Consider the following 26563-nt stretch of genomic DNA (forward strand, 5'->3'; position numbering starts at 1 on the left):
TCCCGCCCCACACGGCACGGCCCACCCCGCGACGTGACATCCCCACCCCGGCACACCACACACACACACACACACACAGACCCAAAAGAGCATGGTGACACCCAGCCCACACGCCACCGGGGCCTCCGTGGGTTGGGGGGACCGGGGAGCGCGGCTGCAGGTGGGTGAGGGCGGCGGGAATGCCATCCACGGGGACAAACCCACCGGTGACAAGCAGGCAGGGCGGGGGGGGGATTCTGCCCCTCTGCTCCGCTCGGGGGAGACCCCCCTGCAGCGCTGCCTCCAGCTCTGGGGCACCAACAGCAGAAGGACACGGAGCTGTTGGAGCGGGGCCAGAGGAGGCCCCGGAGATGCTGGGAGGGCTGGAGCCCCTCTGCTGGGAGGACAGGCTGAGAGAGCTGGGGGGGTTCAGCCTGGAGAAGAGAAGGCTCCGGGGAGACCTTCCAGCCCCTTCCAGTCCCTCAAGGGGCTCCAGGAAAGCTGGGGAGGGACTCTGGATCAGGGAGGGGAGCCATGGGATGAGGGGGAACAGCTTTAAACTGCAAGAGGGGAGATTTAGATGAGATATTGGGAAGAAATTCTTTGCTGTGAGGGTGGTGAGCCCCTGGCCCAGGTTGCCCAGAGAAGCTGTGGCTGCCCCATCCCTGGAGGTGCTCAAGGCCAGGTTGGACGGGGCTTGGAGCAACCTGGTGTGGTGGGAGGTGTCCCTGCCCAGGGCAGGGGGGTGGCACTGGATGGTCTTTAAGGTCCCTTCCAACCCAAACCATTCTCCGATTGCGTGAGGTAGGACACTGTGCTGGAAACCCTGAATCATACTGGCTGCTCTAACCTGCTGCCTCTGCTTTAACCCAGGGACAGCTAAAGCAGTCCAGCAATGTAAAAAAAGGCATTTTCCACTTAATTAATTAAGCGACCTGTGAGGCCACTGCCACTCGGCAAACATTTCTGAGGTTTATACTGAAGAAACCAGGTTTGCAGGGATTTTCCTTTTGGTGTTACTGGCTGCCCTGGCAGCAGAGGTCGTGTCACATCTCCTTTTCAGATCTGAAAGGTTTCAGTCAAAGCTCTGAAGAGGTTTTTAGCAACTTATCTGAACCTCTGTCATCTGAGGAACAATCCATCCAGCTGCAAGCACACCAAAAACTCCAAAGGGTGGACTCTGGAGCAAATTTCCAAGTTTTCTCCGTTGTATCTGGCTGCACTGGAAGGGGCCAGCAGATAAGCCCAAGTGGGGCTGAGACCCACAGCAAGGAGAGAGCAGCGTGTGCAATGGCCACCATCAGCCCTGCCGCAACGGCCACAGTGTCACCTGCACAGGGCGGGTGTTAGCGCAGCGCTGGCAGCCACATGTCACAGGACACCGCGCTGAAGCCGTGTGTTTCTGGGATTTCTGGGATTTTCTGAATCAGCCCTTCAGCTGATTTAGCGGGATGAGCCTGTGGACACTCCCAGCGGAAGAGGCCACAAGCCCACAGCACGAACCCAACACCACCAAGACCCATTCTCTTTTTCTCAGCTTTCCAGCACCACCCCATGGCCAGGACAGCCCACAGCACCTCCGGGACTTGTCACTCATCCGTCCAAATCAGCCCCACCTCCGCTTCTATCTGACGGCACTCATTTACGTACCATGCTTTCCTTTCATGAGGAAAATTACCACCTTCCAAAGCCACAGCAGCGACAAGGCAGAAATCAGAACCTTGGAATCACAGAATGGTTTGGGTTGGAAGGGACCTTAAAGATCATCCAGTTCCAACCCCCTGCCCTGGGCAGGGACACCTCCCACCAGACCAGGTTGCTCCAAGCCCCGTCCAACCTGGCCTTGAACCCCTCCAGGGATGGGGCAGCCACAACTTATATATATATATTTATCTATTACTTACCTGTTACCAGAAATACATCTTTGGGCAATTTTGGACTATGACACCCTCCCAAGCTCAGTGCCTTCTAACTTACAGCAGCATGCAAGTAAAACATGACACCGCAACACCAACAAGTAGCTGGTGTTTGGTCACTGTGTTGGGGGTTACAACTCCAACAGCTAAAGGTGCAGCTGCCCCGAGACAAGGACAGCCAGTTCTGAAAGCACCCACCTTTCGACGGCCAGGCACCAGGACGGGTTGGTCGGCAATTCTACAGAAGACTGTCACGGCATCAGACCGTTAAAGAACACTGTGAGGTCCAACTAGTTACCACTCATGATGAGACAGCGCATGCTGCTTCCCCGCCTGTGTGTCCTTCGAGATCAGCTGTCTACTGGAAAGGGTAAAAACCACAAGAGTGACCTGGACGAGGGCCTCAAGCGAACCCTCAGTAAAGTTCCCAGATGACACCAAGTTGGGCAGGAGTGTTGATCTGCTTGAGGGCAGGATGGCTCTGCAGAGGGATCTGGAGGCTCGCCAGGCTGTATCAATGGGCCAAGGCCAATGGCGTGAGGTTCACCAAGGCCAAGTGCCAGGTCCTGCACTTGGGTCACACCAGCCCCATGGACGCTCCAGGCCTGGGGCAGAGCGGCTGGAGAGCTGCCCGGCGGACAAGGACCTGGGGGTGTTGGTCAACAGCGGCTGAGAATGAGCCAGCAGTGTGCCCAGGTGGCCAAGGAGGCCACCACCATCCTGGCCTGTGTCAGGAACAGTGTGGCCAGCAGGACTGGGGCAGTGACCGTCCCCCTTTACTTGGCACTGTTGAGGCCCCACCTCGAGGGCTGTGTCCAGTTTTGGGCCCCTCACCACAGGAAAGACCTTGAGGGGCTGGAGCGTGTCCAGAGAAGGGCAACAGAGCTGGTGAGGGGTCTGGAGCACAAGTCTGGTGAGGAGCGGCTGAGGGAGCTGGGGGTGTTCAGCCTGGAGAAAAGGAGGCTGAGGGGAGACCTTCTCGCTCTCTGCAGCTCCCTGAAAGGAGGGGGTAGCCAGGGGGGGTCGGTCTCTGCTCCCAAGGAACAGGTGATAGGACAAGAGGAAACAGCCTCAGGTAGCACCAGGGGAGGTTTAGATTGGGCATTAGGAAAAATTTTTACACTGAAAGCGTTATCAGACATTGGAAGAGGCTGCCCAGGGCAGTGGTGGAGTCACCATCCCTGGAGGTATTTAAAAGCTGCACAGACGTGATGCTGAAGGACACGGGTTAGTGGTGGTTTTGGCAGTGATGGGTTAATGGTTGGACTCAATGTGGTCCCTTCCAACCTAGACAACTCTATGATTCTGTGACCCTCAGCTCTCTCAGGATGGGAACCACAGTCTGCACCACAGAATCCAGCTGCCGCCCGGACTCATTCGTAAGGGGAGTTCGACCCACCCAGCAGTTAAGATGCCCCGCCATGTTTCAGAGTTCCTTTATTGAGCGTGTGCCCGGGGAGTTTAACTCTAAGCAGCCATCCAGAAAGGCAATAATTTAGAGCAGAAAATACAAGCCTTTTTACATGGAAACTTTTATTCTCATTGAGATCTGTACATTCAAGTCGCACGTACTTTTAAGTCTTTGATGGAGCTGGAGCACGGATTCACAACAGCAGCCTCGTCTGCTTGAACAGTTTTAAGAGTTTATGCCTCAAAAGTAGACAGGAAACTTGTGACTATTTCCTTCAACTTAGCTTCTGTCTGGTCAGAGATCTTCCCTTCGGTCCTGTTGAGGGAGTTTAGTTAAACTTCTGAGACAGGAACAGATATATGGTCAATCCCCAACTAAGGCAAAGAAAACCAACTTCACAACAGACCTTCCAATTTCTAACAAAATTCGCAGATGAATTAACACATTTCTGTTTGATGCATGGAGCTATACCACTGAAACTAATGTAACATCCCTCCTCCTAAAAAATTAGTCCTGTTTAAGAACTCAGGTTTGTCAACAAATACTTTTGAAACAGCTGTAGGTAGTTCAACAAGGCTCCACCTTCTCTAGAGCTGCACCTCGGAGATGGAAGGCACACAATTTGACTCCTGACACGAGAAGCCTGCACCAGTTCACAGGACAGGACCGGAAATACTCAATCCCCAACAGTCCGCCCAGCAGCACCTAATCCATGGCACTGTAACAGCATAAAGCTGTCAAAAATACGGGAACTGACTGGATGAAGTGGTTTCGGTATCAGATTAGAGGAGAGGTACACAAGTAGGTTCATTTTAAGCATCAGTTGAATTTTCTAAGTAAAAACTGGAGAAATGAAGCTGAGCTCTGGAGAGCAGTGCAAGGACAGGAGGAAGGCTGGTTCAACCTCCAGTTCTGGTACAGGCAGCTGAAGGCCCGATGTTCTAGGATACGCTAAATTAACAGTTCGGTAACCGTTATCTACACACCAGCCATCAAACCCTTGGGATGAAGTAAGGTAAATCATCTTACCTGATGGTGGAGAGGAGGGCCTGGTGCTGGCTCAGCACATGAGCTAGGAAAGCACTCTCGAATTTGGTGATTTTGCTGGGCTCCAGCTTGTCCAAGTGACCTCTTACACCAGCGTAGATGACAGCAACCTGTTCCTCAATAGCCATGGGAACTGCAGGAAAGAAAGCGTTCATGGCATTGCTAACTCTTACGCCAGGACACATCAGACTAGGGAGTCCTTCTTTGATGATCAGCTGCGCATAGACAACATGGTTCAAGCCGGTCTGCGTTTACCACGTCCACAGAATGGACACGGTAAATGCTGCCACAAAGACCACCCTCGTTAGACTAACGGGAAATGCAGATTTGTTACATCCATGACACTCACCATACTGTCCTTGTTTGAGGAGCTCTGTCAGACGTACACCACGGTTCAGCAGCTGTTGTGTGGCAGCATCCAGATCAGACCCAAACTGAGCAAAGGCAGCTACCTCACGATACTGAGCCAATTCCAGCTTCATGGTACCTGCCACCTACAACACATGGAACAGGTCAGACCGAGCTTCACCACCTCCTAAATGCGTCTAGTACTTCGTAGTCTAGTTGTCCCAGATCAGCTTGGCCTTGCATACCAGTCAAGTGAATCTCAAGATTCTGACAGACGATTATATAAAAAACCCACCGTCTGCTTGGCCTTCTAAGATAAGCGTGCTATTCATCCCTAAAACGATGACAGTTGGTATTAAACCTCACTAATCCCGTATCTGCACCAAAAGCATGGGGTGAAGAGAGCATTCTCTACTTCTAGTTGGATCAGCACCCTGTTCAGCCCACTGAAACTTAACAAGTCCTACATTTTAATGCAGATACTATTTTTCTTTCTCCCCCCCACCCCTCTGCATGCAACAGAAATATCTGAGAGATCCCCAAAGCTTTTTCTTTTATAACTTCATAACGCTAAGGAATGCAAAGCTTTATTCCCTCTCTATTCACAGGTCTTTGGAGTGAAATGGGTTTGAAAGCCTAAACACTACTCATCTCCAGTAAGGAGCAGCAGTTTCATGCTTACCTGCTTCATAGCCCTGGTCTGAGCAGCAGAACCTACACGGGACACAGACAGACCAACATTGATGGCTGGACGGATACCTTTGTAGAACAACTCAGTTTCCAAGAAAATCTGTAGGAGAAAGTTGTTTTATTATCTTGGTCAGAAGCCTGGAAGCCTCCTCAGAGACCTGCCAGTAAGTTACACAGAAGTACTGGCACATGAAGAAGTAGCACTGGCGTGTGAAGAAGCGGTCCTACCTGTCCATCAGTGATGGAGATGACGTTGGTTGGAATGTACGCAGACACGTCACCGGCCTGAGTTTCAATGACAGGCAAGGCGGTCAGAGAGCCACCTCCAAAGGAATCATTCATTTTGGCTGCTCTCTCCAGCAGACGAGAGTGCAGGTAGAACACATCACCTGGGTAAGCTTCACGACCAGGTGGACGACGCAGCAGCAGAGACATCTGACGATAGGCAACAGCCTGTGTGGTGTAAAGACAGGTCTCAGATTTCAGTACCTCCATTAAAATTTTGAATTTCTAAACCTGAGGTGATCTTACTGCTACAAACACCAACACTAGACTATGAGGTCGATAAACAACATTTCCTGACCTGTTTGGATAAGTCATCATAGATGATTAACGCATGTTTTCCATTGTCTCTGAAGTATTCCCCCATGGAGCAGCCTGAATAAGGAGCCAGGTACTGAAGGGGTGCTGCATCGGACGCTGTGGCAGACACCACGATAGTGTACTTCATGGCATCTGCAAGGAATCGGAGACAAACACCACTGTGAGTATATCACCTCATCATGCCCGTAATCAGCAAATACAGCACACTTCTGAAGTGCTAGCTGCCGAAGCAAGCCCAGGCAGCACCACTACATTGTTACAGGAAAGAACACGGTACTAGATTAACACATCCCTTAGCTCAACTAACTCAAGAAGTTTCAAGAGCAAGTTAATGGCAGCTAGCGTCTAACACTTGCAGATTTCTTTCCCATTTAAAAAGAAGTTTAAGTTTGCACTAAGAAACACTGTGGTTCCAGAACTAATAGCCCAAAAGTCTGTGATTTCCTGGCTTCTGGAAGGAGATGCTATCTTTATTTCATAGTCCCAAACAAATTATTGTAATTAAAATGTGGGGGGAGTGGGTCCTTCTAGGTATGAGTCTGCTTGACCACCAGATAACACATAAGCTGCCTGATCTCTTGCAAGCTCTGTTACATATGCAGCCTCGCTGAACGAGATCACTGCTTCTGAAAAGAAAGTAAAGTCTATGTTTGGTCAGTAAAGTCTTTCCACTAAACTTGCAACTGCCATTTACACTGACTTGCATACGGAAACAAATGCCGAGTCCACAAATACTTGTAGGACATAGCCTGTAATCAGGCCTGTCTGACTGCCGAGAGGAATCTCTCTGAACTCTGCTAAAAAAAAATATGGAGGGAGACTCTTCCAGAAGCAACTGAGCAGTTTTGGGGCCTCATCCTAGTCTTCTAGTGCAATGTAGCAAAAGAGGGTTTTTTCCCCCAGATACCTAGAAAGTTTTCTTGTCCAGAAAAGCAAGCAGCTCACTCATCCACTAAGAGAAGAATTCTGTCCATACTTGCAGCTAGGAGAGGTCATAGTAGTAGTATTCAGCATTATAATGAGAATAGGATGTCACTAGCTGCCAGGCTCAGCATCTTCAAAAATCCATACCTGCATCAGTGAGCCTCTTCACCAGCTGAGCAACAGTAGATCTCTTCTGGCCAATTGCAACATAGATACAGTACAGCTTCTTTTTCTCATCTGTTCCATCATTAAATCGTTTCTGGTTGATTATTGTATCAATTGCAATTGAAGTTTTCCTGTGTAACACAGAGGCTGGTTAGTTAAAACTGCCTACGGTTCTCCCAGCCTCTACACAGTTCTGTGTTCAGCTTTGTACACTGGTGCGCCCTGTACAAAACGTTTTTAGCTTGGGCATTTAACTTACCCAGTCTGCCTGTCACCAATGATCAGCTCACGCTGGCCACGACCAATTGGCACCAAGCTGTCCACAGCCTTAATACCAGTCTGCATAGGTTCACGCACAGAGATTCTGGGAATGATCCCAGGGGCCTTCAAGCCAACTCTTCTACGTGTCTTAGATGTAACAGGACCCTTAAAAGGGAGAAAAAACCCTGTTGCAGTCTGTATCGCATAGATAAAAGCAGAGGAAGGAAACACCTAGTTACACTTACCTTCCCATCAATTGGATTGCCCAGGGCATCTACAACGCGGCCCAGCAGCTCTTCCCCAACTGGAACATCCACAATGGCACCAGTCCTCTTCACAACATCCCCTTCCTTGATCAGTCTGTCATTACCAAACACGACAACACCAACATTGTCAGGCTCCAAATTCAAGGACATCCCCTAGGATAAAGATCACATGAGAGATCTCAGGAGAAAACCCAAGCCAACATTTGCAAGATCGACCATTTAATAACAGTATTATTCTACAGTGTAGAACATTCAACATAGCCTTATCTCAATGTTACTTGTAGCAATAGTCAATGTTCTGCTTTTATGTACAATGCCTGTATGTTCTTCCATACTGGTGAGAGAATCTGCCTAAGCCTTCAGCTTGCTACTTAATTAATTATACTTGCACCAGTCTAGGATTAAGTCCCCTATCTCTCTAAAAAGAACAGGAAGGATAAGAAGAGTTCCAATACAACACTTAGCTCTTGCCTAGGAACCGGACATGGGAAAAGCACCGGATTCTTCTCTGCCTAAAGCAAGTTAGGTCATTAAAAATACTAGAAGAGATGTTGCAGTACTCTCAGAACAGTCAGACAGCTTTTTAACTCTAGTCCACTCTTAGGACTGTAGGAAGTCACCAAATTGCAAACTGTCCTGCAGCAGAGAAGCTATTATTCAACAGTAAACAGAAAAGCCAGCCTGAAACCAAATAAAACAAAATCCAATGATAGATTAGTTCTTAATATTTCCTAACTGAAGACAAATAAAGCTCAAATATTGGCCAAGAAACAGATACCGATACTGAAAGCAAAGCTTTATAAATGCAAAGAATATTTGCTTTTTGTAGTACTAGTTCAACTACATACTACACACTAAAGTCGCAATTAAGTCTATAAAGGGTCCATACAGGTAACTCAAAGCATAGTCTCAGATACTCTTTTAAAAAGTCTTTTCTTGTTAAAAAAAAAATCTTCTTTGTATTTCTAGGCTGAATAAAGTGCTTTAGTGAAAGCTTACCTTCAGTCCAGAAGAGAATTCAACCATTTCTTCTGCTTGAACATTTCTTAGGCCGTACACACGGGCAATACCATCACCAATTGAGAGCACACGGCCAGTCTCCTCAAGTTCAGCAGAGGTGTCAGCTCCCAAAATACGTTCCTCAAGAATAGACGATACCTCAGCAGTGCCTGGAAAAAGACGTTTCAAACCAGACTTAGCCTTAGTATGAATTCAGTAAGCTTGTCCTGAATTCACAAGCCAAGGTAACCTTTCTCAGATATGCCATGAGGTCTAGCAAGCAACACTACTCCTTACATAAGATGCATAAGACAAATAACAGTTTCTGTATTCACAGCCAATAAAAGCAGCTTCAACTCATCATTACGAGCCAGCTTCAATCAAAACATTGATGGCTGTTTAGTTATCACTTTCCTTCAGTAGGTCTTACACTATTAGCAATCTCTGCCCCTAGAAAGCAATTAAATAGATTAGACTTCACTCAGAAAGAACAGACAGGCTAGCTCTCCTTGCAGATCATTTATTTAGACTGCAGGCATCAAAACACCTTGCCAACTGATTTATAATCCAAGGTCCAAATATATTTAACTCAATACGTCTAAGGAGCATGTTGTTCAATATATGCTATAAAAATGTATTCTCTGTCTTCCTCCAATTTGTTTGGCAGTATACCTCCAACAACTTTTTATTTCCTCAGTTAGGAGAAGTAAGTAACACTGTGAAACTGCTGTTTCCTAATACCTTTAGTCACCCTAAACCACTTCAAAAATCATACATGAACCACTACCAAAAATACAGCTATGCTGCGCCAATGCTTTCTCTAAACACCAAGATGCTGGCAGCAAAAACGTTATACTCAAGGGCACAAGGTCACACCCAGGCAGGCCTCGGAAAGTCATCTGTCCCTTCCTAGTGTTACAAACAAAACAGGGAACTAGAATTTGAGGCATTTTTTCAAATAATTCTGCAGGAGTTGAAGACTGAATCAAATCCTTGTGAAGCAGGTAAGCTGTGTAAGACAACGGACGTGTGATCACTCCTTTGGTTTGGGCATAATTTGAATAGTTATTAAAGTGAAGTCTCCTGCATGTGACTATGTAACAGATAGGTCACTGTTAAATACTGTCAGTACATAAACATCTTTAAGCATTGTGTCAACTGATACACCCCCAACACACACTCCATATTTAAATTCCTTTTTGTCTGACAGAGCAAGTTCCTACACCACAGTCTTATATGAAGACCTTTCTCAAACTCACCAGTTTTCTGAAAGCAGGTTTTGGAGGCATGGATGTTTCTTGTAGCAACAAATGCTGCAGCCAGGGTGTTTCTGGAAACCTGAAATAAGTAATTGTTTCAGTAACAGTGAGATTTCCTTGATCACTGAAAAAAATGTTGAACACATTAACACACTTAAATTTCTGATCACTATCTTATATATTTAATGCGTCTCAGTTTTGAGTTGACCTTCACAGCACTCCATAACTGTCGTTACGGAATGAAATCCAGCATTGCTAAGCAAGGACAGATGGTAAAGGAGACTGCTCTGAATTACTGGCTGCATTTTTCTGCATTGCACTGATGTCACCATCACAACACTGCAGCAGCTCCCAAAGCAACACCTCCTCTCGTGTGCCACCGTTGCTCTGAACATCAAAAGCTTGGGGCATAAAGAAATCGGTACATCCCTCATGGTTCTGCACAAGGGGGAAATAAAATTGTGTCCTCTAAGGGTTGGCCTTTCTAAGAAAAATCTAGCTGCAGAATTTCCGAAGCATGGCTATAACTTACATGATAAAAGAAATGAAAAAAAAGCAATACTGTCATAACGAATGCATTAAAAGATTATCGTCCTACATCCCAAGGAAAGCTCTCAGTGCCGTCCCACGGAACGTTAATGCTATCTCTCTGAAAGCCTGGGCAGGCCTCTCCTCCTTTCACCTTCACAAGGGACACAGGCCGGGAACGGCTCCTGACAGATCTTCGCACGCTACAAACACGTTGAGGGGGAAATGCCACTTGGCAAAGCCTCGCAGCTCCAATCCCTAACCCTGACTAGAACCTAGCAGCCTTCAGGCATTAACCTGAACCCCAGCTGTGCCAATCCGCATCCCCGGGAAAGGACGCGCCGTCCCCCAGATCCCCCCCTCGCCTCCCCCTCAGCTAAGGGCACTCGCGCTCCTCCGCAGGGGTCGCGCCCCGCTGTCACCCAGCGCTGAGGTGAGCCCCACACACACATCCCGCCCCACACTGCGACGACGGGGAGGCCGCGGCCCCTCAATGTCACCGCGGCCCCCAAGATGGCGGCGGCACACGGTGTCCCGTCCCCCCTCTGCCTCCGCCTCGCTTCAGGGAGGAGACAGCTCGCTCACCAGGCCGGCCTGCCGCGGCAGGGAGCGGGCGAGGGCGGCAGCCACACGGGCGGAGAGCATGATGGCGGCGGCTCCTCCGGAGAAGGCTGAAGCAGACGGCTGGCTGCTGCCGGCCCCGCGCTCTCTCCACAAAATGGCGGCAGCGCCCTACGCCCCTTTTGGCTGAGCGAGGCCACGCCCACGCCACGGGGCGGGGCGCGACCCGGAAGTACTTCCACCGCCGCCAGCGGCCCCCTCAGGCCTGCGGGCACCGCCCCCTTCCCTGCGCCCCTGAGCCCTTAGGGAATATATATATATTTTTTTATATATATACATATATATAAAAAAAATTATAGAAACCTCCAAACGGGGCTTTTAGAAAAATACTCCGTGGCGGTAGGTGCCCTTCAAGTGTCCCTGGGCGGGCGGAAGGGGCGGGTAGCGGCGGCGGGGCGGGGGGGGGTGGGGGCCGGGCTGCGAGGGCCGAGGGGCGGCTGGGGGCAGCGGAGCTTAAATTTCTATTAGCCGGTAGCACCTGAAACTTGAAAAGCTGAGCGCATAGGTGCTATCAGAGGTGGCGGTGTCAGGGCAGCAGCATCGCAAGCTGAGGAGAGCCTCGCCTCCAGAGGCGTGTCGTGATCCGTCTGTGTGCTGGTTTGGGTGACACAGGACTAATTTCTCTTCCAATGCTTGGGGAAACTGCACTTTTAGAAGACTCTAGTGTCTGAATTTGTGAAAATACTTACTTTATAGCCAGCTATAGTGCGGGGGTTTCAAGGTCTCACTGTTTTTGAGCTCGCCAGGGATGAGGAGGAGCGAGACCCGGGCACTTGACCCAAGCTGCCAACAGGATTATTTCATACCATGAATATCACGTTCAATATAAATTAGAAAGTTTGCTGCGTAGCGCCCTCTATTCCTTGATGGCTGCGATCCTGAGAACTTCTCACCCTGGTGCCAGAGCCCTGAGCCCTTCCCTTCCTCCAGAAGCCGCAGCGCTCGCAGAGTCCCACATTGGCTGTCCCCGGCTGGGAGTGCAGATGGAATGGGCTGGGTATAGTCCTTGTATATTGGAATCAGGATCAGTATGGTTTCTTTAGTGTTATTATTTTAATTACTTAGTCTTATCCTATTAAATCTGTTTATATTTCAACCCTTGGGTTTCCTTGTTTTTCCTCGATTCCCCTTCTCATGTGGGGAGGGGTCATCAGTTGACAGACTAATTGCCTAAATGACAATAAATTGTTGTGGGTTTCTTAAACCATCACAGCCTGCCAAGGCCTCGCCCTGCAGGGGCCACTTACTCAGCCACAAATCCTGTGTGTGAGACCCAGGATTTAGTCTGCGGGGCAGAATGTGCTGAAACTCAGGCAGGGACAGTGCGACAGTGTCCCCGAGGTAACCCAGAGAGGTCGTTGTAGCACAGAGCCCAGCGGCCATTCTGGGAGTTGGAAAGGTTAAGTGAAAAGTCCTCAAGTGTTTTGGCATGTCTTGTGTCAAATACGGTGCTTCAGCAGCATTTTGCATGCTGATTATTTCAGTATAATGCTGAGTACAAACTTCAAACTCTGTAACGGTGGAAAAAAAAATCCCACATTGATTTAAATAATCTATTTCAGTCTTGTGCCTTTGTACTTTTGTTATGCTATGAAAGAAACAGAGTTCCTTGCTGATTGTTTTAAGAGGTAGACTTGGAAGATGTATTTTTACAGTGTGCTTTCCAACAGGGACTGCATTTTTTTAAGTGAATTTATATAAGCAATAATATGCAAGCTATTCGGATTTCAATTTTTACACTTGAACTTAAAATATGATTCATGACTTTTTGATTAAGGGGTTTATATGCCTTTATTTGTAACTTGTCTTATAATATACGTGAAATATACAATTCCATCAAAAATTATTTTGCTGATTTAAAACTATTTTCTTAGAATTGTAGCAGGGGAAAAGCAAATTCTTTCAAAACATTTGGGGCATTTATATCCACTTTGGTAAAAGGTTTCGCCGCCGCCAGTGAATTGAACTGATGATTTTTTTACTATTTTCTGTGTGTTTCAATAATTCTCTCTCTCCCCCCCCCCCCCCCGACTACAATTCCCATGAGGCCGTGCGGCGCGGCGGCTGCGCGCGGGGGTCGCCGGGACGGAGGCGGGCGGTTCAAGGCGGCGGGAGCCGACATGGAGGAGAAGCTCCAGCGGGTAATGGTGGTGGTCGTGGTGGTGGTGGTGGTGGTGGTGGTGGTGGTGGTGGTGGTGGTGGTGGTCGTCGTCGTGGTCGTCGTGGTCGTGGTCGTGGTGGTGGTCGTGGTGGTGGTCGTGGTGGTGGTGGTCGTGGTGGTGGTGGTCGTGGTGGTGGTGGTGGTGGTCGTGGTGGTGGTGGTGGTGGTGGTGGTGGTGGTGGTGGTGGTGGTCGTGGTGGTGGTGGTCGTGGTGGTGGTGGTCGTGGTCGTGGTGGTGGTCGTGGTCGTGGTGGTGGTCGTGGTGGTGGTGGTCGTGGTGGTGGTGGTGGTGGTGGTCGTGGTGGTGGTGGTCGTGGTGGTCGTGGTGGTGGTGGTCGTGGTGGTGGTGGTCGTGGTGGTGGTGGTCGTGGTGGTGGTGGTCGTGGTGGTGGTCGTGGTGGTGGTCGTGGTGGTGGTCGTGGTGGTGGTCGTGGTCGTGGTCGTGGTCGTGGTCGTGGTGGTCGTGGTCGTGGTGGTGGTCGTGGTCGTGGTGGTCGTGGTCGTGGTGGTGGTCGTGGTCGTGGTGGTGGTCGTGGTGGTGGTGGTCGTGGTGGTGGTGGTCGTGGTGGTGGTGGTCGTGGTGGTGGTCCCTCTGTACTGGGCACTGGTGAGGCCCCACCTCGAGTGCTGTGTCCAGTTTTGGGCCCCCCACCACAAGAAAGACCTTGAGGGGCTGGAGCGTGTCCAGAGAAGGGCAACGGAGCTGGTGAGGGGTCTGGAGCACAAGTCTGGTGAGGAGCGGCTGAGGGAGCTGGGGGTGTTCAGCCTGGAGAGAAGGAGGCTGAGGGGAGACCCTCTCGCTCTCTGCAGCTCCCTGAAAGGAGGGTGTAGCCAGGGGGGGTTGGTCTCTGCTCCAAAGGAACAGGCGATGGGACAAGAGGAAGCGGCCTCAAGTTGCGCCAGGGGAGGTTTAGGAAAAATTTCTACACCTAAAGGGTTATCAGACATTGGAAGAGGCTGCCCAGGGCAGTGGTGGAACCACCATCCCTGGAGGTGTTTAAAAGACAGGTAGACATAGAGCTTAGCTGTATGGTTTAGTGATGGTTTTTGTCAGCATTAGGTTGATCTGAAGGCCCCTTCCAACCTAGGCATTTCTATGATTCTGTGGTGGTGGAGGTGTCCCTGGTGCATTATCGTATCCCTAATCCCACTCTCGTAAAAGCGTCTCTTTCTGTCCTTATGGGGGAGGTACCTGAGTGCTTGTGCTGGAGGTTTTGCTGGGCCCTGGCCCTTGTCACTCTGCTTGGCTGGCACTTGGACATGCACAGTTTATGAACAGAAATGAGCCCGTGTCATTTTCTTGCCCCTGTGGGTGTTGGGGGCCGGCCAAGACATGGTCGCTGGGTGGGTTTTGCAGCAGTGCATTCTGTGTTCACCCACTTCATCCTCAGCTGTCTACTAGGTAACAGCCCAATCCCACTGACCTTTAAATGAGCTCACAGCTCGTTTAAAAAGCTAGGTTATGAAGATCTTGTGTGCTTGAAGTTTTTGTGTTTCAAATCATTGTCCCTACAGAAAGTGGCAGAAAGAGTCATTTCATCCTTTGATTGTGAACTTGGCATTTTTGCAGATAATTAGTGCTGTTTGGCTCTAAGGCCTTGATGGTTTTCTCCCCAGAGTGGTTCAGGGTGATGTTTGCTGTGTGCAGTGTATGTAGCTGAGATGCTGGTATGGTAGAAGCATAAAGAAGGACAGGTTAGAAAGAAATGTCATTTTAAGTTATAAGGCTGGGTCCCTTTCCATTTGGTTGCTTATGTAGCCTTAGACAAGAATTTATGTTTCCTCAATGTTAAAATTCCATGTGTTCAATTATTACCAGTCATAATCTAATCTTTCAGTGCCTCCTGAGAGCACTGCGTTGGGGTCTCCCATTTCTGACCTTCTTTTCAGTGGTAGAAATTGTGCTCTGCGGCGCTTATGCCTGCACGTTGCAGTTCTCCCCCACTGGCCTGTAGAAACTGTTCCCTGTGATCGTGGTTTGGGCAGTTTCGTCCCACACTGCTTTAATGTAGTTTTCACCAGCTGCCCAAATACCCATTTAACATCTCTTGGACAACTAGCATGTTTGTAGCAAACAGGTCGTGTGAATAAAAAAATAAAATTTTATCGCCTGGAGATTAACAGGTGTCCAGAGAAATGAGGGAGATTAAAAGGGAAATTGTTTTCTAAACTACAGGTGGTGTTTGAAAAAGAGACAAAGGAAGCTCTCTCCCTTTTTTCCACCCATTCACGTACTGGTGTAGTAGTAGTTATTCTTCAGGAATGTAGAAATTGCAGCACTTCTACTTTTCTCACACCTATCGTCTGTTTTCTGTTGTTTCACTTGACCTTTTACTCTTTTTTTTCTTTTTTTTTTTTCCACATTCTCTGTCAGATTGCCTTATGGCTAAAGAAAATATATAAGAATCAGCCTATTCCAGCATTTGAAGCGAATAAAAGGACAGTTGATATCTTGTATGACCTTGCAGAGCGCAGTGAAGCTAGAGATAGGGATGTTTCTTTGCTGATAGAGGACAAGATGCAGAAGGCAAAAGAATATGAAGCAGAAGGTGAGTTTGAAAGCTGCGCTTCCCCCTTCCATCAAAGTTAGTTTTCTTAGTGACCCTGAAGATTATCTTTGTTAAAATCTCACAAACAAATAGATATATATGAATAAATAAGTATATATAATTGGAACGAACTCAGCTTTTGTTCTGGCACAGCTTTTACTACAATGTGCTCCATGCCTCCCTTGCAGCAAAAATTTACGGTGATGTAAGGTTGATAAAGAGCAATTTTTTAAGCTGTCTTGAGGAGGCTGTAAATACGGACAAGCAAATTAATTGATAAAACCTCCTAGCCTGCTGGGCTGAGTAGCAGAGCATTGAAATACTGGCTGGATAGGCAGGGAAGCAACCCTACCGCTGATTTAAGAGTCTGAGCTGGTGCTAATCCACTGTTAAGGAAAGCATTTGAGGAATCTGAAACAACAGTGAGGTGATTAAGTTATGCTCGAGCTGCCTGGAGTGAGTGTTTGATAATGGGGTTTTTTGGAGCAAGTGAGTGGTTCAGGGGACCATAATACATTTTTAACATGTGTTGAAAGACACAATCCCATCTAGGCCTTAAAAGAACAGTGATATAAGGAAAAAAAAAGTACTATTTTGGATTGTGTTTGTTTTCCAGCTAAGTATCTACAAGGCCTTCTTGCAGAAAGCCTGGCTCTTTCCCTGTCTAGTCTGTCCAGCAAAGGCACCAGCTACCTCGATGTCCTGGTAAACAGCGCAATGATACTTGAAACAAAGGACACTTCTCTTGTCAGGTAATTTTTGCCACTGTGCATCTCGGGTGATGATCAGTGCTGCTTCCCTCTGTTTTTTCAATTCAACATTTTCAAACTTGACTTTCACACCAGGAAATCTCTCTTGTCCAGCTTATTTTGCACGCCTTGGGCAGCTTTGGAGTACACAGCAACTGAGCACAAAGCTCTAGCTCTTGATTACCCCTGCAGTGGAAGTCTCCAAAGCCTGAAAAGTGCCTCAGCCGGAGTTAAATCCCCCTTTTGTTTGCCCATGCTTTTGTGGTCAGCGGCCACAGAGAAATGGCAGCTGTTAGTCTGCTCTTCCTGGGCCCCTCTCCCTAGCCTGGCTTTGACCCATTACACAACAGGTTTGTGCTGAGCACTGGAGGTAAGGAAGGGCCAAAATCTGCCTTGGAATCCAATTTTTGTATGATGTTCAGGAGCTTAGCTCTTACAGCTCTTCTCCTGAGATGGAGGGGTGAGCAGCTTTGAACCGTTTGGGAAGAGGAAGAGACTGAAATACTGCTGGGTATCGCCTCAGGGACGTGTGTTTTCAGGGACTGAATACAGTTTCTCTCAAAGGCAATTTGTCAAGCCACGAGTGGAACATAGGATGATTTCAAACCCAGTGGTTACATTCACTAGAGTGCCAGGTCTTGTTCACTTCCTCTTGAGATTGCTGTGCCATTTCCCCTTCCAGATGAAATCTTTGGTAGTTAAGGGAAGTTAGTGACTTATTTTAATTCCTCCTATCGTAGTATGAGAACAAAACCAAGTCATTTGTGTAAAGTGTGGAGAAAATAATAATAATTCTGAGTTTCAGAAGAGCTGACTCCTGAGCATTCCCACTGAATCTCTCTCTTCGCCAGCTTCTTCTATGCCATCAATGATATGACATCGGAGCTGTATGCAACAGAATCAAAAAACAGGCAAATGGAACTGGAATTGAAGGACAGGATGAAAAAATTAACTGGAGCGCTGATGCTGGAAAAGCAGATACGGGAGTGAGTAATGGATGAGAAAAGGGTTAGGTGTAAGCAATACTGCTGATCTCTGCAATGTGGAACATCGGACAACTAACAAGGACAACTGAATTGTCAGGGTTTTGACACATCTCTAACTCAAATATTTGGAAGTATCTACCAAAAACTATGTGCTATGGACACATTCAGTAATCAAAAGAGATCTGGGGTACCATCATCAAATCAGTTATTTTAAAACAAAACTGGTCTATGAGCACTTATAGCAGAGATGCCAGACCTGTGTGCTTTGTGCAGGTTTGCCATGGCCCCTCTCAGTGATCTTAAGTTTAGCATGGTTAACAGGTCTGAATTAGGGAATTATGCAGAAGAGTCTGACTCTGTACTTTTATGCAGATGGCTTTCCCCTTGGCCTTTTTTTTTTTCCCTTTCCCATAGCCTTCTGGAGTCTGGATGTAACAGCTGTGGATGTTTCCACTGGGAAATCCCACAGGGAAATGCAAGTTTTTCTCCATTCCCTCCCTTCTGGTGTTGGTTGTATTACAGGGTTTAGCTTAAGCATAGATAATTAAGCAATATTTGTATACTGGTATCTCTTTGAATGTATAAGTTTGTTTCTTTTTGTATTTTTTTAAGGGATCTTGAAAAAACAGAGAAATACCTGGAATTCGAAATGTCCAAGGCTGAATATCAATCCCAGAAAACAAAGTTCCTGAAAGATAAATCTAAGGATTTCAAAGTCAGGATCAAGGCTGCTGAGGTAGATGGAAGGAATTTTCTAGAAAGACGTGGTGATGGGATGGCACAGTCATGGTTGGTCGGGCCCAAAATTGTAGTTACAGGGACATCCCAGGAGCTTCCTAAAGTCCAGGACTGAGGACTCCTGGGCTAACAGGACAACGTGTTACTACGCTTCAGTTGCTCCTGCTATATTCGTGGTCTCTCCCCAGGATATCCTATGATAAATGAAAGAACACTTTCTCAGCTAGCTCGGACTACCTTGTGCTTGTTGTGAGGTACTGTCATATAAGAGTATACGGACAGCTGTCAGAAGAGCAGCAGCTGATTGTAAATTGTGTGACAATTCTGAATATAGCTATTTCTTGCAAGTAATGAATGATTAAACACAGAAGGCAGAAGTTGTACTGTCTTCACCTTTTCTACATGATAAAGCACATGTGAATGCTTTATTGGACAGCATTGAAGTATTAAATACCTTAGAAAAAATGAGATGGAAAATGTGGTATTAGCATTGATGACATCTTACTGAAAAGCCTCCTCCCAGCCTTGCCGTGTGCTCTTCCCCTGCTAGTTTTCTGGAAGGACTTGTTATTCTTGATATGAAATCTGTTGCTGCTAAAATTTATATACTCAGCTATAGCTGTGGTTCAAGTAGCACGTGTTTTTGTTGTTGACAAACTGCATTCTTACTTCCTTGTTTAGACCAAAACCCAAGGAAATAGCAAAATCTTTCTCTTCTCTGTTATATTTTGTGGTCAGTTATGAACGAGCCCTTTCCTGTTTGTAGGACCAGCTTACTGCCACAGGGCTGCACAAGTCGCTGACACACGAGTCACTCATGAGCCTGTCTGAGGTAGGTCTTTTGCGCCAAGATGGATGTTTCTACAGTGGTACAGACCAGGCTTGTTTGCTGGGTGATTTCAGGAAATGTAGTTTAGCATTTGGTTGCCTGAACAAATATTAATGGTAAAAAAGAAGCGCAAATAAAAATCCTGTAGATGGATACCTCTGATCTGGAGTATGTTGGGATGGGTTTTGCTCTTCTAGAAACTGAGAAGCATCTGCAGATGCTGAAGTGGTACCTTTTCTCTAGGGTTAGATGTGGGCTTATTTTGGACTTGGGAAGAAGCTTTCCTTCTGGACTGACTGAGGGGAACAACTGGAATCTTTATTTTTGTTGCCTTTTGTTTTTTCCTCTCTTTTGTTTCTGCCTCTGTCTGTAATTGGGAATATAGCCTACTAGAGAATTTCCATGGGATAAATGCCCTGACACTGAAAGGCAGCCTGTGATCCTCTTTGTGATCCGTGCCATAAACAGAGTGGATATTCCGTGGACTGTATTCTGTTACGTGGCTACCAGTGTATTGAAATTACTTCATAGAATGACCCAGGTGATTCTTTCTAGTTTGTGTGAAATAAACCTGCTTTCAAATACTTCAGAGCAAGGGGAGGAGGTCAAGTGAAATTAAAAATCTGAACCACTGTCTGCTTTTTTTTCTTCTATTTTTAAATATAACATTTTTCAGCTGTATTGTAAGCTCAGTGGGATAATTTGCTAAAGGAAAAAGCATATTTCTTGAGTTACTAGCTATAGATTCTCCAGCATTTGTACACACGTAACATGTATTTGTGTCGTTCCGTCTGCACTGGTCACATTTTAATATTATTTGCTATTATTGTAATGAGAACTTAGTCTTTCTCCCCATTTCTTTTGCTGCCTTTTCCTGCAGCCAATCAAGATTTGTTAGTTAAGTTGAACAATGAAAATAGGTTTCTTGATTTTTATGTTGTCGTTCCCATGAACCAGCACTGGGTGGCAATGTTTACATTGCACAGTGTTTCAGAAGGGTACTAACCAGAAATAATTTCTGTTGGCATTTTGCATGCAAAAAGTCATAGACAATTTTCTAGACCTGTCACCTTCTAGAACTTGAGCATAAGGGTAGGTTTAACTCCCTGACATTTCTATATGTGCTTTGCCAAGAACTCAGTGAATTGGGCAGCACAAATGGCTTTATCTTCAGAGTGCTTTTTTTTTTTTTTAATTTTGATTATTTGAAAAGAGTTGAGGGATGTGGAAGGTACTCAATTTTCAGCCCCAAAGAGAAATTATTTCCCCTTCTTAACAGAATGAGCAAAGCAGCGCAAGTGGAAGGGGAGTCTTTTTGCTGCCACCTGTGCAAAACTGTTTTCATGCAGAAGCTGGAGGCATGAAAATGTATCCCCTTCCTTGGGACTTGTTTCTCTCTCTGGACTACCGTGAAGTTTACAGCAAAAGTTTTCTGTCTGGTGGATTCTCATTGGAAATCCCCTCTCCTTTTAGGGAGGTGATATCAGCTGATTATACTGTGAGAAAAGATATCTGAAGATGTATTCAGAGTGAAGAAAAAATAATTGATACCTCTGTAAAATTTGAACTGTGTTTGATTGATAACTGAATTAATAGCAGATCTTTAGTTTTCCATGGGTTTTTAAGAAGGATCATAAAAGCTCTCACCAACATCTGTGAATTCTGAAATGCTGTAGGTAATTGTTGATCTGTTTCATTGATTTACATCACTTCTACAAGTAAGCCTATAGAATATAATCTGCCTTACTGTTTTCACAGGAACTGGCTCAACTGCAGCAAGAAACTGCACCTGTGAAGAAGAAACTGCAGTCCTACTTAGACTTACCTCCTGTAATTATTTTTTCCACTGTTCTATTATATTTGTCATCAGATTAACTTTAATGGACTTCAGAATGTAAAGGATATTGTTGTGATGGTTTCAGTGGGCAGGCAGATGTCCTACAGGTCTACTAGTGGTGTAAACAGAAGACTTTACTTAAACAGAAGGCTATCTATCAATTAATCAAAGCCAAGAAATTAAGTATGCTTACCAGGCAGACTTTGTTCTAATGAAATGCACAGAATTGCTGGGTGAGCTCAGTATCACGGTGAATTAGATAGAAATTAGACAAAGAAATGTGGAAGAAAACATAATTTCTTAGTATAATTTTTTTATTGACACTTACCAATGTATTAGCTATCCATGTCATCAAGCTGTCACTACGGTGGATACAGCGCATTGTGCAGAGGTTGGAGCTCTGAGCAAGGTTTTAACAACTACGAAGAAATACGTAGGCATTGTCCCCTAAACAAGTATTCTAGCTTGTGTGAGTACAGGCTGCTCCATCATTTTCTTTGATTTCTCTTGAGGGCTCTTTGAAATCACAGACTTCTCATTTAGGTAACTAAGTTACAGTTTTGAAAGCCCCTGTCTGTGTATCTGGTTTTGATTTTATATTTTGACTATTGTCACTGTTGGTCCCTGTGCTAGGAGTTACTATCAGACTGCTGTGTGAAGGGCCTTTTATAAAAAGGATTTTACTCTTTTTCCAATTGGAACACTTGTTACAAAAGACTGTTTGGGTTAAGGGCAATTTTGTGAACAACTTTATAGGGGCTTAAGGAAGTCATGGGTAAACAGGGCTTTAGTCCATGATACAGAAAGCCTTGGCTTTGTGTGACATCTGTACGTCACCACCTGTGATATTTGGAACCACTAAACCCAAGTATTTCCAGTCTCCTTTGGAAGATAACCATTGCTGTTACAGGTAAGTATTAATGATTTTTCTCTTTGTCATTCAGGGGAGAAGTAGCAAAAACTGGAGTGTGAAAAGCAGAATGGGTTTGGATTTATTAAATACAACCGTAACTGTCTAGTTTAGACTTGTGTATTTGAGTTACTTGATAGGGCCCCTTTTACCTCCTCATCTGAGCACTCCACAGCCTTTAATAGAGCTAACCTCCGGCCTTTCTGTGTAAGAGGTGAAAAATACTTATTGCAGTTCTTATAAACCATAGAATGGTTTGGGTGGGAAGGGACCTTAAAGATCATCTAGTTCCACCCCCCTGCCCTGGGCAGGGACACCTCCCACCAGACCAGGTTCCTCCAAGCCCCGGCCAACCTGGCCTTGAACCCCTCCAGGGATGGGGCAGCCACAGCTTCTCTGGGCAACCTGGGCCAGGGGCTCACCGCCCTCACAGCAAACAATTTCTTCCCAATATCTCATCTAAATCTCCCCTCTTCCAGTTTAAAACCATTCCCCCTCGTCCCATGGCTCCCCTCCCTGATCCAGAGTCCCTCCCCAGCTTTCCTGGAGCCCCTTTAGGGACTGGAAGGGGCTGGAAGGTCTCCCCGGAGCCTTCTCTTCTCCAGGCTGAACCCCCCCAGCTCTCTCAGCCTGTCCTCCCAGCAGAGGGGCTCCAGCCCTCTAATCATCTTCATGGCCTCCTCTCGCCCCTCTCAAACAGGTCCATGTCCTTGTGCTGCAATTCGAGAGCTGCACACAGTACTCCAGGTGAGGTCTCACCAGACTGGAGTACAGGGCAGAATCCCCTCCCTTATCTGCTGGCCATACTTCTTTTGATGCAGCCCAGGATGCGGTTGGCTTTCTGGGCTGCCAGCGCACGTTGCCAGCTCATGTTGAGCTTCTCGCCAACCAACACCCCCAAGTCCTCCTCCTCAGGGCTGCTCTCCATCCATTCTCTGCCCAGCCTGTATTTGTGCCTGGATTTGCCATGACCCAGGTGCGGGACCTTGCACTTGGCCTGGTTCCACTTCATGAGGTTCACATGGGCCAACCTCTCCAGCCTGCCCAGGTCCCTCTAGATGGCATCCTTTCCCTCCAGTGTGTTGACCACGCCACACAGCTTGGTGTCATCAGGGCACAAATGGGGCACAAAGGTCAGAGAAACAGAGAGGCTTACCCAAAATCATCTAGACGCTCTGCGATTAATTGCATCTCTTGTATTATGAACTAGGGACCTGTCTGCTGGGCCACATTTCTCTTTCTACCTCCTTAGCCCCTCCATCAAGTTCCTGCCTCTCAACACATCTCGCTCATACAAACGCTGCTGTCACCCTCCTAGAAGAAAAGGATGAAGGGAGAGGGTGGGACTGCTTCTCTTTTAAATTCATCTTACTCTGAGAGGCAGCTGCCTCCTTTCCTCAAGCAAAACAGGACATTCAAATTGGATTACGTTCTCCAGTTCCCGCCTCCCTCCCATCTTCCCGTCAGTGGAGATGGGGAGAGCCCCGATGCCTTGCTTCTGGTGCAGGCAGAAGGAGGGAGGAAGGTTTACGCTGGCAAGCTTATTGTGCTTTGGAAAATTCATACACGGATATGTTTAAAATCCAGTTCCTTGATTGCTAGGTTTGGAAAATTGCTAAAAATTGGGGTGTTTTTTAGGCGATACCAGACTTTTGAAAAATACATGATTGCCCAAACCAAACTGGTACTAGGCTTTTAATGTCTGTATGTTTTGCATGTGAAGGGTGCACACAAAATCGATTTAATTATCCCTGAATTCCCCTGTGGCACATCATTAGACACTTGCAGTGATGCAAGGGCTTTGTGTTTCCAGCTGAAATATTAATTTTTATGCCATTTTCTCTCCTTAGAGTCTTTCTCTTGCAAAAGTGAAGATTGAAGAATTAAAACAAGAACTGGTAAGAGTTTTTCATCTTTCACAGAGACTTATATGACTACTGTACTTCCAAATTAAGCTATATATATTAATTGGCTGTGGATTTATCTGCCTCAGATCGTAGTCTTAATGATCCCTAGAGGGAAATTTTGCTCTGGTAAGGGAGAAGCCGTGCATATTGGTAGGAGGAGCTGGTGCAGGAATGATCTCTAAGCTACCAAGGCAGTTGGGCATAATGGTATCAGTGGGGATTAGGTATCTATATCCCTCTGGATTTTGTCTGCTTCACCTGTCAGAATGTTTACTCATTCAGCTGTGTTGCAGCTTTTTGGTCTCACAACCTTTCTTGCTGTCCCTGAACTCTGAGAGGGCTCTAGGGCCCATATTTTATTTAGCAGCTGCCTTGTAGACTGCAATGGGGACCTTCTCCTATAAAACATTATTTCATCCGTGCTGATGTAATCTGCAGTTTTGGTTGTTGGGAAGCATTCGTATAAAGCTGTTTGGGAAATTCATACGTGTCTTTCCTCAGTGAGCTGGGCCACATTTGAACATAAAACCTGTCTTTATTTCTTTGGGCTACTGTCTGCTTGCTCATGGATAAAGCACAAGGTATTCAGCGATAAGCCTCAAAGCTGTCATCAAAAATCACAGCTATTTGAGAGTATTTTTTACATTTCCAGATGGGACTGCTTGGGTTGGTAAGCCACTTGGTTTTGACTCAGAAATACAAGCTCACCTTAGCAGCCTGAGGCTTTTATCAGGTCAGAATACTTACCTCTGGAGCGTACCCCTTCAGCTTGAAGGTGTCTGATATCACATTGGGGCACAGTATGAAGAGCACTGAGCTTGTTTAGCCCTTCATTTGGAGATTTCTGCCACTTGCACTAGTGAAACCTTCCAGCTCAATGCCTGGGTTAATCAGTGCTAATAATATCCCAAGGTTTGCTCATTGTAGATAATGTTCGTCTAACAAGAATGTAAGAAAACTGTTTCATGGTCACTGATTCCTTTCTGTTTTCTCTCCCACTAGAACACCACGGAGGCAGAGTTCTCAAAGCACATTGACTCGCTGACTCTTGAGATGTCAGAGACCAGAAAATTCCAGTTCACCTGAAGTGGCCTGCGTGGAAGATGATTTCCCTTCTATTGTCTGTTTATTTGCACTAGCAAATAGCACATTTTGGACTTTCTACTGTACTTCTGCCACTTTCTGCCTTGCTTTTCTTGCTGTTGGATGGTACAGTTGTGACCTTCCAGCAAGCACACTCACTTTTAGGGGTTCATGTAGCATTGCATTTGTAAAAATCACCTGTTTTTCATAAAATAATCACCATGCTTACTTGTTTTCTTTAGCTGTTTTTTTTTTTTCCATGGGTGATACATGCCTGTAACTGGCCTCCAGATGGCACCTTCACCAGAAGATGTCCATGTCAGGATCTGGTTGACCATTACCATTTAGAATTGAACTGATCAGAGAGTCTGGTTTTCCTCTTTTCTTTGTCTGGGCTCTGGATTGTGCTTTTTCCCTGCTGGATTGTGCAGCATCTGAGGGGTTTTCTTTTGTGTAGGGTGGCTGTCCACCTTCATGGAAACAGGTTGAGCCCTGACTTGTTTTACGTGGGTCATAGTATTCACTTCACTGGCAAACTACTGCTTACAGGTAAGAGATGAGATGTAGCAGCAACAGCCTCCTAAAGTTCTGTAGTTTCATTGTCATCTGGGAAAATGGAAGCCCGTGCCACTAACCTGTAAGGTTTGCCCACGTCCAAGGCTTTGAGAGATACCAGTCTACTGTTGAGTACTTGTTGTTTCTTCTTACATTATAAATAGAGCTAAGCAAATTAAAGTAGATAAATAGGTTTACGGGTAGTGAAGTGATAGCTTTAAAAACAAAAAAGGGCTTTGTAGTAAGACCTTTCTAGGTCTTGGATATTTTTGCAGAACTACTGTAGGATGTGATCATTTTGAAGCCGATTGTCCTTTCCAGTTCTGCTTCAAATCTCGTATTTCCATGCCACCACCACACCAACCTTAAACAGCACAGCTTTAAAAAGTTATTTTTGTACTACAGCCAAAAATCTGAAAATCTGCTGTGGATGGGGAGAAATCAAAATCTAGAAATAGTGGCAGCACCTAAGGACATCAGGCATGGACTAGGGCCTGTTTGTACTGGTCAGCAATGAAACGAAGAGCAGTGGTGTTCTCGGTGACAATTTGTAGCTACATCTGCTTGCAATTAGAGTTGCAAAAAGATTGTGTTAATGATTTAGCATGGTGTGCCTGTTCCCAGGAGCTGTTACTTCACTGCAGAAATTGATTTAGCTGATCCGCAGGAAGAGAGATTCTTTCTGTTGCTTCATGTCCTCCCTTGAAGCAATGTGATCATGAGACCTCTCTCTCTATGACCTATACTTAGGGCATAGCTCTGATTTCTAAGAAGCTGCGACCTCAGAATGACGCTGGTGTCGGTAGAGTGCCACAGCCTCCTCACCCTGTGACCTTCCTCGCCTCACTTCTTTCACCTTGACGGGGAAGAATCAAAGGCTTTTCAGAGAGCTGCTGCTCATGAGGATCTTTGGCCTCATCTTGCATATGCCAGAGGGAGTTGGTGTTTAGTCTCCGGCTTTTAAATCAAGATGTTAGTAAAGGATTAGTTGCTTTAGTTTCATGGCTACTTATCTCCAATTCCTTCTGGGCTAGAAATTGAGATGGCAAAAGTGAGTGGACAAGGCATCTTTTGTACATGCGGGTGTCGTGGTTTTGGCCGGATTGGCCAACCAGAACGACAGATGGCCCTCCCCCCCATTCTCCTCAGAGAGGAGAGGAAGAGGTAAGGAGATTTACGAGTTTAGAAAAAGAACTAAACTACTTTAAAGAAAATAATAATAAATAAGAAAATAGTAAATAA

At 46.3% G+C, this 26563-nt stretch overlaps 2 protein-coding genes across 8 annotated transcripts; one reads left to right on the forward strand and one right to left on the reverse strand.

Annotated features, from left to right (window-relative positions):
* Nucleotides 1-3411: 3411 nt before the first annotated feature.
* On the reverse strand, nucleotides 3412-11139 carry ATP5F1A (ATP synthase F1 subunit alpha). Its single transcript, XM_054185679.1, has 12 exons — nucleotides 10982-11139; nucleotides 9869-9947; nucleotides 8610-8779; nucleotides 7590-7763; nucleotides 7343-7509; nucleotides 7066-7214; nucleotides 5975-6126; nucleotides 5620-5844; nucleotides 5384-5491; nucleotides 4703-4847; nucleotides 4336-4486; nucleotides 3412-3621 (listed from the first exon to the last, which is right to left on the reverse strand). Exons 1-12 carry the CDS (start codon nucleotides 11039-11041, stop codon nucleotides 3540-3542), a joined length of 1662 nt encoding a protein of 553 aa, XP_054041654.1. The 5' UTR covers nucleotides 11042-11139; the 3' UTR covers nucleotides 3412-3539.
* Nucleotides 11140-11203: 64 nt separating this feature from the next.
* HAUS1 (HAUS augmin like complex subunit 1) lies at nucleotides 11204-24994 on the forward strand. 7 transcript variants are annotated; one of them, XM_054185683.1, is made up of 12 exons: nucleotides 11204-11356; nucleotides 13065-13158; nucleotides 15553-15727; nucleotides 16344-16479; nucleotides 17328-17462; nucleotides 18075-18198; nucleotides 18967-19032; nucleotides 19415-19570; nucleotides 20788-20859; nucleotides 21745-21776; nucleotides 22987-23116; nucleotides 23627-23646. In XM_054185683.1, exons 2-11 carry the CDS (start codon nucleotides 13138-13140, stop codon nucleotides 23105-23107), a joined length of 1038 nt encoding a protein of 345 aa, XP_054041658.1. In that variant the 5' UTR covers nucleotides 11204-11356; nucleotides 13065-13137; the 3' UTR covers nucleotides 23108-23116; nucleotides 23627-23646. The 7 variants fall into 7 exon arrangements, with proteins under 7 accessions (XP_054041658.1, XP_054041659.1, XP_054041655.1 ...); XM_054185684.1 differs by lacking the exons at nucleotides 11204-11356; nucleotides 22987-23116 and adding an exon at nucleotides 24686-24994 and having other exon boundaries at nucleotides 13037-13158; nucleotides 23627-23674; XM_054185680.1 differs by lacking the exon at nucleotides 11204-11356 and having other exon boundaries at nucleotides 13037-13158; nucleotides 23627-23645.
* Nucleotides 24995-26563: the final 1569 nt, after the last annotated feature.

The sequence above is a fragment of the Rissa tridactyla genome, chromosome Z (assembly GCF_028500815.1).
Source record: "Rissa tridactyla isolate bRisTri1 chromosome Z, bRisTri1.patW.cur.20221130, whole genome shotgun sequence".
In the NCBI taxonomy this organism is placed as follows: Eukaryota; Metazoa; Chordata; class Aves; order Charadriiformes; family Laridae; genus Rissa; species Rissa tridactyla.

What these genes read in the sequence shown, in the direction of transcription:
- HAUS1 (XM_054185680.1), top strand. Translation starts at nt 13,060, where the DNA reads ATGAGGCCGTGCGGCGCGGCGGCTGCGCGCGGGGGTCGCCGGGACGGA. An exon ending in AAGGACACTTCTCTTGTCAG is followed by an intron (nt 16,480 to 17,327) that starts GTAATTTTTGCC and finishes TCTCTTCGCCAG; the next exon opens with CTTCTTCTATGCCATCAATG. An exon ending in CTGGAAAAGCAGATACGGGA is followed by an intron (nt 17,463 to 18,074) that starts GTGAGTAATGGA and finishes TATTTTTTTAAG; the next exon opens with GGATCTTGAAAAAACAGAGA.
- ATP5F1A (XM_054185679.1), bottom strand. Translation starts at nt 11,041, where the DNA reads ATGCTCTCCGCCCGTGTGGCTGCCGCCCTCGCCCGCTCCCTGCCGCGG. An exon ending in AACCTGCTTTCAGAAAACTG is followed by an intron (nt 8,780 to 9,868) that starts GTGAGTTTGAGA and finishes GTCTTTTTCCAG; the next exon opens with GCACTGCTGAGGTATCGTCT. An exon ending in GCCCTCCTCTCCACCATCAG is followed by an intron (nt 3,622 to 4,335) that starts GTAAGATGATTT and finishes CTCCCTCAACAG; the next exon opens with GACCGAAGGGAAGATCTCTG.